We start from the raw sequence: 19,949 nt of genomic DNA, 5'->3' as shown, positions 1-19,949 counted from the left end.
TAATAAATATACCCTAAAACTTAGCTACAGCTGGACTGAAAACCTAGAGGGAATTATAAAAAAAGCACAATAATAAAATATAAGGAAAAACAATCCAACTATGGACTCTAATGATAGTAATTATAGAAAGACCTGCAATTGTAAAAACCTACCGAATGCCTACTAAACAATAATTGCCACACATCCTCGGTGTTACACCAGGGTAGAAAATTCACCGTAGAAAACAAAAAAATTCTACATAGGTAGCACTTCAATGACATTTAGAAACACATTCTATGGCCACACACTATCAATGAATAATAAAGCATATGCTACCGATACCTTTTTTTAATTCAATTTTCACCCCAAACAAGGTACAGTGCCACTTTGAAGCAGGGGCCTACTATCAGGGATATAATTTGCAGGGACATTATGAAGAGGGGTGAGTAGAAAGATGTTTGTTCACATTACACTTGAACTTCTGCATATCAGTACAGTTGGGAAAGCAGAATCCCGGAAGGGAGTTCCAAAGACTTGCAGTTCTGGGGAAAAAACTATTGGAGTAAAAGGCTTTCTTGCACCTATGGATCTCTACTGTAAAGGGGTGAGACTTAGTGGCTTGTCGGGTTTGTCGGGGTAGTTACGTCGAGGAGGTACAAGTGTTTTCAGTTCGCCAGAGCACTCCCCATTAAAGTATTTGTAGAACAGACAGAGGGATGCAATATCTCGTCGATGGGACAGATGACAGTTCAGAACCTATCAGGTTGGCGACTCTCTTTTTAACCCTATCCAGGAGTGAGAGACAAGCAGCAGTACAATACTAGAGGCTGATCGAGGCGAACAAAACACCTTCAATCGAATAGAAAATTCTTAGAAAGGCTAAAACATGTAGTTCACTAACTTCGTCTATGTTACCTATGTTTAGCGGAAAAGATGAGATTCTTAGTTTTAAAGACCGGAATAAATTATTAAATGTAAAAGTTGAATCAGCTATAAACTGCAAGCACTTTGGTAGCTACGCTTTAAATAAACTATAAAATCTAATAGTGACCTCCACAGTAGTAACCGTAAACTAATAACCCATAATTCCCAATATCTTAATTAATTAATTAATGAAATAAGGAAGTTGAACACACAGTGATCCCGATACACCGCTAATTAATATCTATACTCACTAAAAACAAACAATTAATAACGATACTCACCAAATCATGGAAGCAGGCACTAAAATAAAGCAACTTAGCTAATTTTAAGGTAAGGACCATCCTCAGCACCATCTCAAACGTCTACCGCTTATACCAAACTAACCAGGCAGCAACACATTTTGCCAACAATTATATTAAGGTGAGTGCACTTGGCATACTTAATAATTAAACATCCAAAAACTAAAATAGTCTATGTGGCGTTCATGCCTTTATATGGAATGTTGATGTATACCTCCAGGAATTGTTATCGAAAAACAACGCTACGTTAGGAAACCAACAACATGATTAACCCCAAATGATAACTCAACACTCTAACCAGGGAACTATATCTACTGAGCACTCCACAAAGAAGAATAAATATATGCTATTTATGCACCCATTTACATGTTGATAGTCTAAAGATCTAACCCCTAGAACTAAGCATACTAACATGAAATATATACATATTAAAGTATTGGAGAAAGTATTAACTACCGATAAAAAAATTACAACCATCGAAAATAAGTTTATATATATATATATATATATATATATATATATATATATATATATATATATATATATACACACACTTTTGCCTCGATAATTACCCCAAACTTCACTGTATAGGGAAAAATATAACAACCAATACACCACATTTATGAAAATCTTATAAATAGGCCCATATATACATTTAAAATAATTACTAACCCGACCATAAGGGCATATATCTTAGATATAAATAAGCAAATACGTAAATAAATAAACCCGAAAAACTAAAAACAAACGAACTAACGAAAAATAGCGTAAAATAGCAAAAAATATAAAATAAAAAATGAAAAATTAAATTTTTAAATAAAAATAAATAAATAAAAAAATAAAAACACTTGTCAATAGGAAGTCGCCAGTTGTAAAGAAAGGACAACCATAAAAACAACATAGCATATAGATTGTAGCGGCGATAGCAATATAAAAATACTTCTGAACAAAGCAAAAAAGTAGCCACCAGACTAATAGAATTCCAACATCACCCAACTGTCAGCAGCTTAATCGCATGAAACCGCACTTCCCTTTCCCCACCTCTGAAAACTTAAAAGCTAAAATCAAATAAACGAATAAAAAACGAGAGATAAAAACATAAAAATAAATTAATAAATAAAAATAACATATATTAAAGGAAATTAAATTCGCCACCAATAAAAGATATACAACCATAAAAGCAACCTAAGATATGTGAAATTTTAAATCAAGGGCAATACATAACCGCCAAGCCAAAAGAATAACCCAACACCTCTCTACTAATGATGGCTTAAACATGGCAAACAGCATTCCCCCTCACCACACCTCCAAAAACGCTACTGCTCACATTCACAAAGCATACACCCCAATTCTCCCCGGAATATACATCGTAACCAAATAGAAAAACCAATGTAATCTTGACACCGTTTCAATATCGATTCTCTTTTGGTCTGAAGAAGTATTGTCCCTGAATTAGGACTCTACTGAAACATGTATGCACATATGTAACCAATATTGTTTGTAAAATAGACTAAATCCAGGCTTGAGATATTCAAAACTAGGAACTAATGAACCCAACGAGGTTGTTAGATAGTCTCATGGACTGAAACAGATGGCTATTTGTAGCGACTAAATGTAACTGTTTACCTTCTAATGAATAATATATATATATATATATATATATATTGTGCATTAATATTCATATTAAAATCTTTTTCTAGTTACTTAAAAGAAAATACAACTTTGTTATATATGGGTCGTAGAATTTCATTCATCTGCAAAAGATCTAGCTAATTTGCATATTTTTTAAACATTCATTTAGGGTTTTTATTAGTTTTTCGGCTTTCTTATTGGATGATCATCTGCAGTTAACTATTATGTGTAATCATATTCATGCAGATATTGTACATGATTTATACTTCCGTAATATTTGCGTAACATGTTATAGTAAACATAAACCTCTTTCTATATATATTTATGTATGCGTATATATATTTGTTTCCAAAGTTTTACCTACCAAACTGTCCAGTCAGTTTTTGGTCTACAGGCATGAAACTTTATTTATAGGGTATTTGAACCCATGCGAAACTTTTTATTTGTATCCTAGCCGGGGTAATCGATGCAAAAGTTTTAAAATAAAAAAAAAATGAGATTTGCCAGCTGGAGATCGAACGACGGCATTACGAATATGCATGCGTAACGTAATCGCTATTGGTTCATGTTTTAATTTTTAGCCTTGCAGCAAACATATTTTCATAGTTCAGACATTAACGTCAAAGGAAAAAGTAAATCGTAAGCTAAACGTTTTGGTTTCGTTTTGGTGGTGGCGCACGAGTCCTTTTTTTTTTTAACTTTTAAAATCATTTGTTATATATTGTGTCCAATATAATATAACATAATAATAAATACGAAATTTGTATTAATTAAAATAGCATATTTAAGCGTATTTTACAATCGGGCAATGCACAATATTCATATATATTTTATACACAATATTTTTATTGCTCCATTTTCTGTGTAAATATAGAGATTGTCTGGTTTGCCGACTCTAGAACATGCAATATATAATTGCCCGTGTGAGAAGCAATCAGTGTGTAGATGTAAGCAAAACAATTTAAAGATTGTCCCTAAGCTTTGCTGATGGTGATTGCAAACGTCAAGCGAATTGGGGATTGCAATCTCTTAAATTTGAATAGCATATCCATTGGAATCATATGAATAAGTGGAATGAGGACATCTTCACCTTTGAAAGGCCCTGTCAAAAATGTTGCTTCTGTGATGTTGTTCATTAATTTTTTTTACTGTAAATCGCGTACCATGCCAGGCTTGAGCTGGTAGACATTTCGCAACATGATAATTGGCCAATTTTCAATTGCAGCACACGCAGTGGCATCGCTGGTAAATCTTATGAATTCAAAAATTCTGTTGGATAATTAATCGTTTCGTCCGCTCCTACAACAGTATCCACGAACTTATATGTGACTACATCACTTTGAATGACTGTTTAATATTGTTAAGTTCGTTGATGTATTTGTTATTGGCTTCAAGAATATCTCGTTCAGTTAGCCAACTGAGATTCTTATTATTAATTCGAATATCTGGAAATATATTTTTTATCAATTTTTATGTCACTAAACTACAGAAGTTATGAGGCAATGAAATTCACCATGAAGTCGGATCAGTCGGCAGCGTTCCGTTCCCAGTTCCCAGCAATTGATGTGAAAAAACTTTTACTGATCTATCGCTTTGCAGCTGGCTAGCAATATTTGTAGTTAAGATTAAAGTCTTTTTAAGCCTTTTAAGATCGTAAAGAGATAAAACATATTATTAAAAAAAAAACAATCAAAAAATAAAATTTCAAACTTTTAATTAAATTTTATAACATATTTTTGTAACGTTTTGATATTTATGTTTGAAATATTTCTGAACTAGTAACTTTGTTTATCAACATTATTTCTTTGACTTCAATTTTTATTTATTTTCGTTAACTTATAATTCGTTTTTGTTTTTAAAATGATTTATTGTTCGTTTTGATTTTTTTTTAATATTGTTGTTTTTTTTATTAAAAAAAAGTATCGTGGTTCGTCTTAATGAAAAGAAATTATTGCGGTTCGTTTTAATTAAAAAATATTGTGATTTGTTTTAATTAAAAAAAATTATTGTTATTACAGGTAAGTAAAAATATGTTTATTGTTCGTTTTGATTAAAAAAAATTGTTGTGGTTCGTTTTGATTTAAAAATTATTTTATTGTTCATTTAAATTAAAAAAATATTGCGGTTTGTTTTAATTTTAAAGAAATTATTGCAGTTCGTTTTAATAAAAGAAATTATTGTTGTTCGTTTTAATTAAAAAATATGGCGGTTCTTTTTAATAAAAAGATATTGTGGTTTGTTTTAATTAAAAAAATTATTGTGGTTTGTTTTAATAAAAAAAGATTGTGGTTCGTTTTAATTAAAAAAATATTGTGGTTCGCTTTAAGTTAAAACATTATTGTGATTCGTTTTAATTAAAAAAAAACCCATTCTGGTTCGTTTTAATTAAAAAACTATTGTGGTTCGTTTCAATTAAAAAAATGTGGTTCGTTTTAATTAAAATCAGTTATTGTGGTTCGTTTTAATAAAAAAATATATAGTGGTTCGCTTTAATTAAAAAAACTATTTATCGTTTAATTTTAAGTTGATTGTTTCAGATATGTTTATTGCCTAAGTTCATATTTCATGTTTTGCAACATTTGATTGTCTTCTGCTTCGAACATGCGTGATTTTACATGCATTTTTAATCTTTATTGAATAAAGTCTAGTTTTTTAATCAAATCGCGGTCCTCTTTTCTTCTTTGTAAATGTAATTTATAAGCAAATAATGAACGTACTTTATACTGTAAAATCTACGAAACAACGAAATGTTTAATTACTTTTAGCACACAAGTTTTCCGTTTTGAATTTTTGTTTTTTTAATTTATACTGAATGAGTTTCAGTAGAAATCATCATGTTCCTAATGTTTTATCTTTGTTAACGCAATTTTATAGTTCTATAATGCATTTTGTAAAATTATTTGATTCATTATCAACTTATGGACAGTCTGACTGGTCGACAGATGTTGCTTGCTAGGACCTCAGCTATTACGTAATTATTCAGCCCATGGGACTTACTGATATTACGAAAGCCACGGTACAGTCTGTCTATTATGGTTTCTTTCAATATGGCATGTTTTTCTTCGATTCGTTCTCCCTTTTCGCATCGTTCAAATGTGTTTTTACTTGCATTCCATGTGTAATACATCAGCACTTCTGAATAGAGCAATGTTTCGCAAATGCGTCAATTTGATATAACGTTGAATAATGTTGAATTCGGAATCAATATACCACGAGGTTCATGTATCATATGTTTAGTCACAACTTCATGCAAATCTTTATCAACGTCAACATTAGGTATTCCAGTGCGTATCATATTGTTGATTTCCTTTGGACTGATTTTGTTATAAAACCAGATTAATATATGTGAGTGCGGTAATCATCTCTTTTGCACTTTTCCACTGGATACATTCAGCAACATACGGACCCAAATATGTTTTACCGTGAAATCTATAAGCGATTGCAGATTCTGTCCGAAAACGCGCGCTGTAACATCGTACCTATGTTTGCTTAGGAAGGAAGAGTTGTTGTATATCATCCGAAGCAGATTTGCTCGTGTAAGTAATGAAAAGGTCAGGGTGACCATATTGATGAACATGAAAATGCATAATGATCGTACTCACGTGGACTGCAGAATCATTAATTTTTCCAACATTGGTTGTATCACCATCATATACAATCGCATTTCGCAAATGAATGTATTCTACAGGGTGACATTTAGCCTGGCGCTGCAAGGCACCAGTATCCGTGTGTGGCCACGAGGAGGCATGTCAGGGGTCTGATGAAAACTGGTTTGATAAAAACTGTGCTGAAATTAATCAACTCATTCAAGAAAAGATAAACACTCGCCATGCTCAAGAAGAAGACCCTCGAAGCCGGCATAAAACCAACATCTACAGAAACCTGAAAAAAAAAAACAGTGTCAATCAAAATTAAGGGAACTAGAAAACAAATGGTGGTAGCTAAAAGCTTTAGAATTAGAGGGTTTTGCAGAAGCCCGCGACCATAGAAATTTCCATGCCGGTGTAAAACAGATTTTTGGCCTCATCAGATCCTCCATTGGAACACTCCTTGCAGCAAACAATGCCACCATCCTCAACGATCCGCAATCAATTCTGGATCGTTAGAAGGAGTATTTTGCCACTCTACTCAATAAAGAATCTTCTGCAGATGAGGACTTTTTCAAAATGGTCCCACAGTACCCAGCGCAATTATGGATGAATTTACAGAATTTCTAATTGCGATGGAGCAAATGAAAGTAAATAAAGCCCCAGGGCCTGATAATATCCCCTTCGAACTTATCCACCATGGTGGACAACATCTGAAAACAAGACTATTCACTTTCATTCTTAAGATGTGGGAAGAACGTCAAGTATCAAAGGATCTGAAAGACGCAGTAATAGTAACCATCTTCAAAAAGGGTGACCGAAAATCATATGGCAATTACCGTGGGATTGCCCTTTTGTCCATAATGGGAAAAATCTTTGCCCGCATACTACTGAATTGCTTGCTGTAAGTTACGGAATCCGTCCGCCCAGAATCTCAGTGTGGCTTCTGTGCCTCACGATAAACAATAGATATGATTTTCTGTACAAGACAGCTGCAGGAGAAAAGCAGGGGACAACAGAAACCCCTCTATCTTATATTTTATGACCTGCAAAAAGCATTCAATAGCGTTCTAAGAGATGCAATGTGGAAAGTTCTCAAGCAATTTGGTTGCCCAATCCACTTTGTAGAACGCATCCAGGCACTGCATGAAGGCATGTCAGGATATGTATCGCACCAAGGCAAGGAAACAAAAAAGTTTCCAGTTACCTGTGGACTAAAACAAGGTTGTGTTCTTGCACCTACCCTCTTTTCCTTATATCTTGCTGCAATGCTGCCCGAACTTCCCCAAATAACCCGGGAGTAGACATTAGGTATCGGTGTGATGGGGGAGTTTTCAAGCCTGCTAGACTAAAATCTCAAAGCCTTGTGAAATTCCAACACATCACAGAGCTTCAATATGCAGATGACAACATGGTCCTTAGCCATTCCAAGGAAGTCATCCAGAGATCCGTAAACAACTTCACGGCAGCCTACCATCACTTCGGGCTCTCTGTTAATATTGGCAATACAAAAGTGTTATTACAATCAGTACCCTATTGGACGTAAGTATTCACATAAATGACACTCCTCTTGGACAAGTATATCACTTTCCATATCTCGGTAGCATAATATCAGAAAAGTGCTTAAATGAGAATGAAATAGAAAGCCGAATTGGCCTCGCCTATGCAGCTTTCGGTAAAGTGACGAAGCGCATCTTCAATAATAAACATCTTTCAATAAAAACTAAACTTATGGTATACCACGCGATTGTTATACCTACGCTTTTGTATGGGTGTGAGACCTGGACTATATACCAAAGTGATCTCATTAAACTCGAAAAATTCCACCAACAAAAACTTCGAGCTATACTGAACATCAAATGGTATGACTATGTAACCAACACAAGCGTTCTTTAGAGAGCAAACAGCTGCAGTAGTGAGGCCACCACCATGAGGCACAGACTCCGTTGGTTGGGGCATATCCTCAGAATGGATGAAAACAGACTCCCTTGACAAACCCTGTACTCGGAGCTAGCCACAGAAAAAAGACCTATCGGCTGCCCTCTACTGCGATATAAGAACCAACTCAAATCCACCCTAAAAAACACCGGATTTGATCTTCACATCTGGGAAACAACATCTCAGGATCGGTACCTGTGGCGCCAATCCATCATACATGGTACCAAAGGATGCGAGGCGGAAAGAAGAAGACTGGTGGAGATCAAGAGGCAGGCAAGAAAAAATTGTGCTGAACAACAAGGCCCCCTGCCAAGCATTGCTTGCCTTCTCTGCCCACGCAAATTCCACGCTCAGATTGGTCTGAGAAGCCATCTGCGATCCAAACACTGAGGGAAGAGGAAACTGAAATTCTCGGATACAAGAAATCGGTCGACGACATGGCGAAGTTTGGACTGATTCAAACGGATGAATAGCAAACGTTTTGTCTCAATTTTTATATACATGTCTACAATGTATTGGTTAAACGATTGGCGGCATTTCAGAATGTGATTGTTTTCATTCTCTGGAATCATTAATTGGTATGAATAATATTTTATTGCACTGCATTTCCTACTTGTTTCTTCACCACTGACTGGATTTATCATGTTAACAATAAAGTGATACTAATTGGCACAATCCCTTCCCCCGATTGGATATTGCAGAGCATCGTAGCATCAATTACTTTAAGCAATTTTTGTCAATTGATCATTTCTCCTTGGAAGAACAATAATTCTTTATTAAAATTGATCTACGATTGTAACGATTGCTACTTCATCTATAGTTGAAGCATTGAATTTTCGCGCGTATTCTCCTGACGGCGTTTTATCAGAATGAATAACAATCTTGGGTGTATCAGGTGGCATCATTTCAATTGCTGTTTTGAATAAATGCACTAATTTTTTTTTTATTATTATAAAGCAGCTCTTGCAGTTTGGAAACAATGGACCTTCTTGTGTCAGTCGAAATTCCGAGGCGTGCATTCAGTTCATCATTGTTATCGCCGATGAAGTACATTTCTAGGAATTTACGATGACCATCTGGGAAAAACAGCAGAGATCCAACTTTATTGGAAATTTGTCCCTTTACTTTAAAAGTTGGCATGAATTGTGCTGTAATGATTTCTGCACCGAACGACGTCATTTGAAAGAAGCATCAGTTGTATTTTCTTGTATTAGATATAAAATGCCTTGATTCATCAGTATACCCAGCAAGCAAAGTTTCTTTTAATGGTTCCGGTGGTTCTTCAAGTCGAGACAGTTTGTTTTCCGACAGTACAACACATTTCTTTCGTAACCCCCGAAAATTCCAGAGCCTTGCAATAGGGACATGCTTCAGTTATAGTAGCCATGAGAACATGGTGGTTCAAACTATAATCACCAACAGGGTTGTGCCGGAATGCTAGGCGATCCAAATCTTCTGATAGTCGAGCATAAAGTCGTGCTTGACGTTGGTCTGCTATTTGTCGTTGATGTCTTCCTGCAACTCGCAGTCTGTCGCGTTCATTCTACTGAGAATGAAGCAGAGCTGAAGACGGAGGACGTAATTGCTATACCCGCAATCGTGCATTCTCAAGTCTTGCTGCAGATCGCTCTGCTGCTTCATTGATATGTATTCGAATCATTCTTTGTTTTCTATGCTCATTGTTTTTCCTAAGTTTCGATGCGCACAAATACCGCTGCGACTACGACGTCCTAAGTTTGATCTTTTTGGGGCATTTTAACTTGGAGAGAAAAAATGGTACTTAACCCTTAATGTTTAGAAAAGACAATCAGGAAAAATGTTGGCGATTGAGTTTACTGTGAACATGTATATGAGCACCCACTGGAAAATGTTAAAGTAATATTTTTTGCTCGTTATTTTTCTAAATTGATGTAAAAAAAAATAACTTTTTAAAAAATGTCTGTCGTTTAAGTCTACCGAAAGTCAGGTTACAGAGCTGGAGTTACGTGTATAAGACTTTCCCATAAGATCATGTGTAACTCTGTTAAAAGCGGATTGGAAAAACAGGTTGTAAACCAGCAAAGTGAGTGATGGATAGCAATTCAGTAAAAGAAAAGGAAAAAAACAAAAACAAAAAAAAACAACAACAACCTAAAAACTATTTAGGATAAGTGTAACGAAAAAGGCCATTTATGTACTAATAAATTGAAAGTGAAAACTACGGGTGATTTATTAAAAACATCCATATTTTTCGGATATTTTTTTTTTTTTTTTTTTTTATTATTATTATTATTATTATTATTATTATTATTATTATTATTATTATTATTGTTGTTGTTGTTGTTGTCGTCGTCGTCGTCATCATGATCATTATTATTAATAATAATAATAATAATAATAATAATAATAATAATAATAATAAGAAGAAGAAGAAGAAGAAGAAGAAGACAACGCAACTTTAAGGAATTATAAGATAAGGAAGATGCAACTGTAAAAAAATAGTAACTGCAAAGGAAATTCAATATGTATCAAACCTTTTAATATAAAAAAAAGTTAAAAAAAAATAAAAACAAGTGAAGCATGCATGATCCCCCGTGAGTGCTCAGTGAACGAGGCATAAAAAAACGACTAAGTTCAGCATTTACCCCCCCCCCCCATTTAGCCCCCAAAGTCCTCAGGAGACGTCAAATTCTGCTGAAAATGAACAAACGGTGCAGTTTTAGGCCTTAACATATGTAAATTTGAGTTCTGCATGCAAAAAAAGAAATGACTAAGTCTATCATTTGCGCTCCCTCCCCATTTAGCCCCAAAAGTCCCCAAATCTTAACATATTTACATTTGAGTTCAGCACCACGCAAAACTGCTAAATAGACATACACAGACAATTTGGGACAAATACGGTAAAATAATCCCCAAAATGGTGTGTTTTTATTAGCCCTAAAAAGCCCCTGGGGCACACCCAAGAGTTATCGCGAAGTATAGACAAACAAAATTATATAGAAATCAGTTAGTTACAACTGTTCAGAAAGTTTTATAAAAATCCAACACATCAATTTTTTTTAATAAGCACAAAAGTGTCAATTGTAGCTATTTTAACTGGGATTTTCTGGGAAAACTCCGGTGGTTCCCCTATAGCAACCGGAGTTTTCCCGGAAAATTGTTCTGTTACTTTTTACTGATATCATGTTAAATGTTTGTGCAAAATTTTAAAAAAATTCCAAGGTGTAGTTATTGAGAAAAGTGAGGACAGGCGAACGGACGAATGGATAGGAGCGAATTTACAGGTCCACTCTCCTTTTATTGGGGCACCACCACCATCACCACCAACAACAACAATAATCATTGAATATTTCTTTTGGCCATCTTGGTTGTGGTGGGGGAGCATAATCTCAAGAATAATTCAAATGTACATATGTAATAAAATATTTTTTCAAACTGTTGTTTGCTTTATTTAAATAAATAGTCTCATTTTCTCACATTTTATTCAGAAAAATATTGCTTTAAAACCTAATAAATAAAAATATTTGTAAAAATGTTTGTTTACGTTTTTTATTCAAAATATTTTTATATGCCCAATTGCGTCCCTTTGATCTATCGGGAGAAATGTCTAAATGATCATATTTATTCGTATTATTTGGATTCATCGGACAACTGTTCTCATATTGAGTGCGATTTTTACAACGTTTCGGTCGATGTAATCTCTGACCTTATTGAGGTGTATCTTGTTGAACTCGGGAATGTTTCTGTCCAGCTCGGGAATTTAGACGGAATTTCGAGCGGAACCCTTTATTTACTTTACGGAGGTAGCATGTTCTTGTTCTGTCAGCCATGCTTAGAGTACTTCGAAAAATTAATTGTAAAATGTGATATTCTCCTGAAGGTTGAAGGCCAATTCTCAGTGTGGGCGACCGAAAACTACAATCCCGTGAAGTAAATAAAGGGTTCTGCTCGAAATTCCGTCCAAATTCCAGAGTTCGACAGAAAGATTTCAGAGCTTGATAAGATACAACTAAAGAAGGTCGGAGGTTACATCGACCGAAACGTTGTGAAAATCATACTCAAAATGAGAACAGTCGTTCGATGAATCCAAATAATACGAATAACCAATGCTCATCCCCAAAATTCAGAAACATATTTATTGAATAAATTCATGCGATACATTCATAAAACTAAAGAAACATATTTAGAAAAAAATAATCAAACAGTATACGGATAGTTTGCATTCATCCATTTTTATGAAAATGTCTCTGCAAATTAATATATGCCAAAAATATCTAAAAAAAAAAATGTATTCGAAAAAAAAAAAAGTCCATGCAATACTTTTATAAAAACAAATACACATATGTAAAAAAAAAAAATAATAAATAAAAAAACGTCTGGGTATATTTTTATTTAATCCCTCTGCAAGTATCGTGGCATTTCCCATTATTTTTGCTGTGTCAAACATTACAGTTTTGTGTTCTTAATAGGATACACTTTTGTTACATTAAATAAAGTCGTTGAAAAGGAAACTATCTTTTTCTTTGGCAAAAAGTAGGCGCTTCTTTCTTTTCATACACTGAGTCGAGTGTCTTGTTTAATATAAATTACAATTGTCCTGCAAGAATCGACGCGGTTTCCGGCTTTGTTTTAGTAAGGTGAAAACTTCCATTTGGCCGGGAATTCCAAAAGAAATGTCTATTGTTTTCCTTTCTGAGTTATTAATGCTATAAACTGTGAAGTAGCGTTGGTTTGTCAGAAATTTGTACCGTGGAGTGACAGACACTTTTTTCACCCCCCTCCTCCTACTTCTTCACAATTCTAACTCCACTCTTCAATGTTTGAAGGTAATTAAGTCGAATTTACCATCAAATTTGTATTTAAAAAAAGCAACATGCGACATTTGCAGTTCATATTATATGTTTACTCAATTCTATACGGCGGGTTTCAGCCCCATAATATAGTATAATATAATATAATATAATATAATATAATTCTCCTTGTTGAATAATATAAACTTAATTTATGGAATTCCAGTTGTTGAATTGAATATCTTGATGTGTCCACAACAATAGTGGAAACCCCAGATTAAGAACTCTTTCCTTGAATTTTCATTGTAATCGTGGACCTTACCTGTGAATTGACAATCAAGGAACCCTATACCAGGCTAATGCCGCCCAAACTTATGATTTTGGCAACGTTTTAACGTATCAACATGTGACCATTCATTAACCCAGGTAAGTGTTTGTCATTATCTTTAGTCCTATTCCTGACGGCTAAACCAAAACATATCATGCGAGGTATTTCTCACATGGTTTATCGTTCAAAATTTTATTATGAACGAATCTCTTTAAAAGGGACAAAGTAAGCATACAACCCCTAAATATGTAAAAAATAATTTTTTTTTTGTTCATGTGAAAGTCTAAAACCAACAGAAAACTGTTTGAAGAATAAATGTCGTTGAAGCCCTCTAAAAAAATGAATATTGAAACCAACCAAATAAACGACGAAAAAAAGATGTAAGGATCTGTGAAAAAAAAAGGAGGTGGGAGGATTAATGATTGTTCAAGAGAGGGAGAGCGGTGTGCATTTATTTTGCTTACTAACAAAACGAGATTGCCTTGCCTTCTCTGCCTTTTAAAAGTTTTTTTTTCCCAGGTCAGGTGACAGTTAATCACATGACCTTTTGGTTATTTAAAAGGAGATTCTGCCCAGTGGTTAAGTTTTTTTTAGATGCATTTGTGGCTGGTGCCAGAAAGCTACCATTTGATTACATCAACTTTGTTGGCTAGAGATTGTTAACAGACTGTCACGTCGTGGAAGGGGGCAATTCTTCCGCAACTTAAGGTAGGTGCACATTGCTTCCTTTCCTCGACTGAGCAGTCATTGGATTTTAAGAGAAAATTAATTTTTTTTCACATTTTGCGAAAGAATCCTTTACTAACATGGATAGAAGCAAGGCAGATTTACAGAAAAGAATTTCTATGGACCAAAATCAGAACTATTCTGGAGATGGCTCACTTGGAAGATGAACTTTCTAGTAAATCATTTGCTGCCTTGCAGAAATCTGTTACCGAATATTTGACTCAAGTAGACATTTGTGTTAGCAAGATTCAGCTGTTATCTGAGGAGGAGGAGGACTGGGTTCAAATTGAGAAAGAATCTCTGGCATGTACCCTGAGATTCAGAAGGGAACTTGAGCAGCTCGAATTAAAGTTCCTCCTTACTACGTCTGAGTCCATTAGTTCTGCTCCATGTTCCACTGGAATTGAAAGAGGTGCGTCTCCTTTTATTGTGAAGCCGCCTCAGCTTCAGATTACTGGGCCTACCTTTGAGGGGTTAGAGATGCAATCCAACCCCAGGAGTTTCAGGAATTTCTTATCAAGATTTGAAAATTGTGTAGCCGGCATGGCTAACGATGCCGAAAGACTGAATTTCCTGAAATGTTCGCTGTCCGGTCAACCTTTGTTGCTCATCAATCATATAACTATTTGCAATAGAAATTATGAAGTGGCTCTTTCTGTCTTGAAGAGCGAATACCTCGATGAGGATGAAATAATAGACCATATATTCCAAGACATTTTGGACTTCACCTATAAACGAGATAGAAGTTATACCACTCTGACTAACTTCATTACCAAAGCAGCCTCTCTTCTGGCAGAGCTGGAAGGTTCATTTGGCTGTTCTTTCTCTAAGGACCATTCTTGGGGGCTCGACGTATGGCGAAGATTCTCATTTCCAAATTCCCCAGATAGGTCCGAGGGGAGCTGATTCAAATTTCTGGGAAGAGAATCCTCACCTTGTCGTCCATTTTGCAGGATGCTAGGGAGGCGGTTAAACGTCTTCTCATTAAGAGAGACGAGGTGCCTGGCTCTACCCTTAATACTAGTCGGGGGTCATTGGGGGATGTTTCATATAGGCCAAAGCCTGGTCCCTCTCAAATGGATTCTTCACTTCAGGCTAACTCCACTTGTCGCACTCCAGGTGGAAACTTCTCATGCCTCCCCTCTGTTTTGTGTATTACCTTTGGCAAGGATGGTGACCAGGTTTCCGCCAACTGTTTGTTGGACATTGGCAGTGGCTGGCTTTTCTGTTGGGTAAGGTGTTAAAACCCCTTGGTCCCTTAGCATCCGTTGGACTGGATTGCGAACTCAAATTGACTACCATACTTGGAGACTGTTAGGGAAGTAAGAGGTGAGTGTTGAATCTCATTCTCCACATTCTCTTCCAGTACTAGTACAGGAGGACCTGGATATATCTGTGCACATTGAGGAGTTGGATACTCTTTTAGACAGGTTCCAACGTCATAATTGCCCCCTAGCACATAGATTTGAGAGAGGCACAAACTTGATTCCAATTCATGGAATAATTGGATTGGATTTTATTCAAAGCTTGGGTACTCTCCTACTGGCCCTTGTTTGTATGGGTAAGCTTTATTACTCCAACAGGACTGGTTCCCTTTGGTGAGGTGAAGCAGTTCCTTGATTTGGACCATTCTCTTTCAATTCTTTTCTAACATCAACAGCTGAAGTCAACCCCTCTCACCTTTGTTTCGTACACAGAGCAAGTATGAGGATCCATTTAGTGATTTTTTTCCCCAACAGTGATGCGCAAAGGGGGTTAGAGAAAATGTTTGGGGGTGTAGTCGCTGGGAATAACAGAACAAGGATTAACAGATTATGATGAGCTGAAGATTGAGCTCTTCCAATAATCCATCCTGTTTAAAGATAACAAGTATTATGTCCAGTTGCCCTGGGAGGAAGATAAAATATTGCGTGTCCCCTCCAACCATGCTGTCGCCTTGCGCATATTAGAACATATAACGTGAAACCTGGAGAGAAAACAGCTTTACCAGGACTATCTGCAGGTTTTCCAGCAGCAGGAACGGGAGGGTATAATAGAGATTTTTTGCCTCCTCAGGGATTTAACAAATTTATTTGGATTCCGCATAGACTGGTTATGAAATCGGACCTGACTACGACCACAAAAATTCGGCCAGTATTCAACTGTAGCCTCAAGGTTGGGGACTCTCCATCTTTGAATGAAGCTACTTACCAGGGAGTAAACTTAACAACTGACCTGTGTGATTTGCTACTCACTTTCCGCTCCAATAATCATGTTGTGTTGGCGGACATCAAGAAGGCCTTTTTGATGATCCGCCTGAAGCTGGAATCAGATAAGAACTGTTCTATTTTTTTTTTTGAAGGATGGCGAACGACTACATTGTTTTAGGTACAACACAATCATTTTTCGGTTTGCTTCCTTTTATCTTAAATTATGTTCTCCAGTATCATGCTGCACAGTTTCCTATGGATAACTGCAGATTTATAATGGAAAATCACTTTTACGTAGATAATTTCATCATGTCTAGTGATAGTCCAGAAGAGCTGTGTGGATTATACACTCTCTCTTGGGAGCGGTTACATCAAAGAGGCTTCAAACTACAGTCTTGCAATTCTGACCATGTAGGAATTCGAAGCAAGATGGAGGAGCATGGTACACTGAGTGTTCATGGGAGTGGTTGGGAAAAGGTACTTGGTTATCAGTACTGTCCTCTCTCCGACACCATTCGATTGGCTGCGGTTAAGTGCAACCCTGATGCTTCTACTAACAGACAAATTCTAGGGAAGACTGCCAGAGTCTATGATCCTTTATCATTGTGTTTGCTCGTTTCATTGTGAGGTCATATTCTGCTAAGCAAGCTTTGGGAGAAACGATTAGGTTGGGATGTGCTGGTTCCACCTGAAGTATTTTCCTTATGGAAGAAACTTTCTTCAGATCTCTTTGGATTGGAGACCATTTCCTTTCCTCGTAAGGCACTCAGTGAGAGTGAACCTGGCGAACTCTTCCTGCTTTGTGATGCCTCCCCGGAAGCCTATGGGTTCGCAGCATATGTAGTACAGAAGTGTTGATCTTGTTTGGTATTTGCCAAAGCTAGGGTGGCTCCTTTGAAAAAGAAAACACCTGACCTCATGGCAGTGTTCCTGGCCATGAAGTGCCTGCCTATGATTATAAGAAATTTTGGAGGATTCACTCTTGAGATTCACGTGGCCACAGATTCTCAAGTGGTCCTCTCTTGGCTTATCTCAGGGACCATCGCGAGCAAGAACCTCTTTGCCCGAAATAGGCTAAAGGATATCCAGCAGATGAGCGTTGAATTAAAAGCCACTTTCAGCTTGTATCCCTCATTTCGGTACATTCCAATGGTAGAGAACCCCGCTTTGATCACAAGGGGAATGATGCTGGAAAGGTTCAAAACCTGCTTCCAATTCTGGTGCTTTGGTCCAGGTTGGTTGAGTGGCGGCACCACTCTGTGGGCTACTCAAGACTTGCCAGGCCTCAACAAACGCAGCCAAGGTATAGCTTATGCGTCTTGGAATGCGGCAATTCTCCATGGAGAGGAAACACCTACTGTTCTGCCCCTGGAAAGGTTCTCTTCATTTCATAAACTCTTAAGAGTAACATCCTTAGTCCTGAAATTTATCAATCGCTTGCATCAGTTAGAAATTGACAGTGAAAAACTGGCAGGAGTTTTGCTTATGCAGACGATGCAATGCCAGGTATATGCTGAGGAACTAGAGTTTTTGCTAGATCCCTCAGGCAAGACGGTACCTGGGTTGGTGCGGGACCTTGATTTGTTTATTGATGATGAAGGTCTAATCAGGTCAGGTGGCAGAATTGGTAAATCTCTCCACTTTAGCAGGGAGGTTAAACACCCTATTCTGTTGGCAAAGAGTCACCCGATTACCAAGCTTATCATAATGGATGCGCATGCTAGGTGCCAGGACTTAGGGATTGCATACACTTTAGCGGAACTGAGACGTTGTGGTTACTGGGTGCCAAAAGGCAGACAGGCAGTGAAGACAATCCTTACTTCATGCGCACTGTGCCGAAGGTACAATGCCAGACAGGTCTTGCCACCTAATGTAGCTAACCTGCCCGCATCCTGTATTGAACTGGAAGTTCCCTTTAAGCATACAGGAGTGGATTTCACCGGTCACCTTTGGGTTAGACAAGGTGGTAAGGAGATGAAAATGTATCTACTGATCTTCACGTGTCTCAGTGTCAGAGCTATACACATCGAAGTGGTACCTGACATGAGTGTGTTGGTCTTTCTGCAGGCATTGGTGCGGTTCATGAACCTGTATGGCATTCCGTCTACCATCTACAGTGATAATGCGAAAACTTTTGTAGGAGGCAGTCGATTGTTTAAAAGGTCGATTGTTTAAAAGGTCGATTGTTTAAAAGGTCGATTGTTTAAAAGGTTGATTGTTTAAAAGGTGCTAAACCATGATTACCAACAGAAGTTTGGCTCCTGTTCTATCAAGTTCTGCCCCATTCCACTTTACTCACCTTGGGTGGGAGGTGCTTGGGAGAGGAGTATCCAGACAATTAGGAATTGTCTTTACAAGGTGGTTGGTAGAGGTGAGATGGATTATTTTTCTTTACTTACCATCATATCGGATATCCAAAGAGCTATCAATAACCGCCCTCTGACTTATCGAGAATCTACAGAGAAAGAGTTAGAGGCAGTAACTCCTAACATGCCTTTGTGGTCTAATAAGAGTTCTGGGTTACTTTTAGATCTGAACGATGAGGATTTTGCCTCCCACCTCCCATCCAGCTGAGGAAGGCTGCTTAGGACCATGCAGTTTTGGGACCAGTACCTGGAGAGTTTCTGCACTCTGTGGTATAATGAGTACCTGTAGAGCCTCCGGGAGAAACTCCAGGGGCCTCTAGAGTGCCCTTCCAAAACAAATTAAAGGTTGGAAATGTGGTATTCGTGAGGAGCCCACATAAGTCTAGGCCGTTTTGGATTCTTGGGATCATTTTGGAGATGTTTTACAGAGCAAGGGTAAAAGAGGGGGGATGTGCTGCATATCCACTCGTTAAAAAACCTATTCCCTCTTGAATCATCCTTAAATGGAGAGGATCAAGATGGATCCATACCGGCATCTGTTGATAGACCTGAAGACAGGATTAACGCTATTCCTCCTCAATCAACACCTGCCAACGAAGTAATTTGGCTTTGTGCTATATGCGGTTCTCCACAGGGTGATCAGGATATGATTTGTTGCGACGGATGTGATGACTGGTGTCACTTCCAGTGTGTGGGAATCGAGTCTCCACCTCCTGCCAGACAGAAATCGTATTGTCCAAGTTGTGCATCCCGGAGACGGCAGCAAGGTAGATCTAGCCTCCTTTCTGAATAATTAGTAACCAACAACACACAAAAAAAAATAACCAAAAAATTATACTAACAGGTTAACTTCCTTGAGTAAGTGCATGTCTTATATTTTTTGTTTTCCTTCATTTTCTTTTTTTTTCTTTCCTGGCGAATGTGTGAAAAAAAAAGGGGGTGGGAGGATTAATGATTGTTCAAGAGAGGGAGAGCGGTGTGCATTTATTTTGCTTACTAACAAAACGAGATTGCCTTGCCTTCTCTGCCTTTTAAAAGTTTTTTTTTCCAGGTCAGGTGACAGTTAATCACATGACCTTTTGGTTATTTAAAAGGAGATTCTGCCCAGTGGTTAAGTTTTTTTTAGATGCATTTGTGGCTGGTGCCGGAAAGCTACTCTTTGATTACCTCAGCTTTGCTGGCTAGAGATTGTTAACAGACTGTCACGTCGTG

The 19,949-nt window shown here is 37.0% G+C and overlaps 1 protein-coding gene across 1 annotated transcript; it reads left to right on the top strand.

The window, feature by feature from the left end:
* Positions 1 to 17,289: 17,289 nt before the first annotated feature.
* Positions 17,290 to 18,546, top strand: LOC145240281 (uncharacterized). Its single transcript, XM_080103863.1, has one exon. It carries the CDS (start codon positions 17,290 to 17,292, stop codon positions 18,544 to 18,546), a length of 1,257 nt encoding a protein of 418 aa, XP_079959989.1.
* The last annotated feature ends 1,403 nt before the right edge of the window (positions 18,547 to 19,949 follow it).

This window comes from Euprymna scolopes, chromosome 19, assembly GCF_053919585.1.
Source record: "Euprymna scolopes isolate OS-2025 chromosome 19, ASM5391958v1, whole genome shotgun sequence".
NCBI classification, from domain to species: domain Eukaryota; kingdom Metazoa; phylum Mollusca; class Cephalopoda; order Sepiida; family Sepiolidae; genus Euprymna; species Euprymna scolopes.
This window is presented reverse-complemented; position numbering and strand designations above follow the sequence as displayed.

Bases quoted from the DNA above. Each gene is read 5' to 3' on its own strand.
- LOC145240281 (XM_080103863.1), top strand. From the start codon at position 17,290: ATGGCAGTGTTCCTGGCCATGAAGTGCCTGCCTATGATTATAAGAAAT.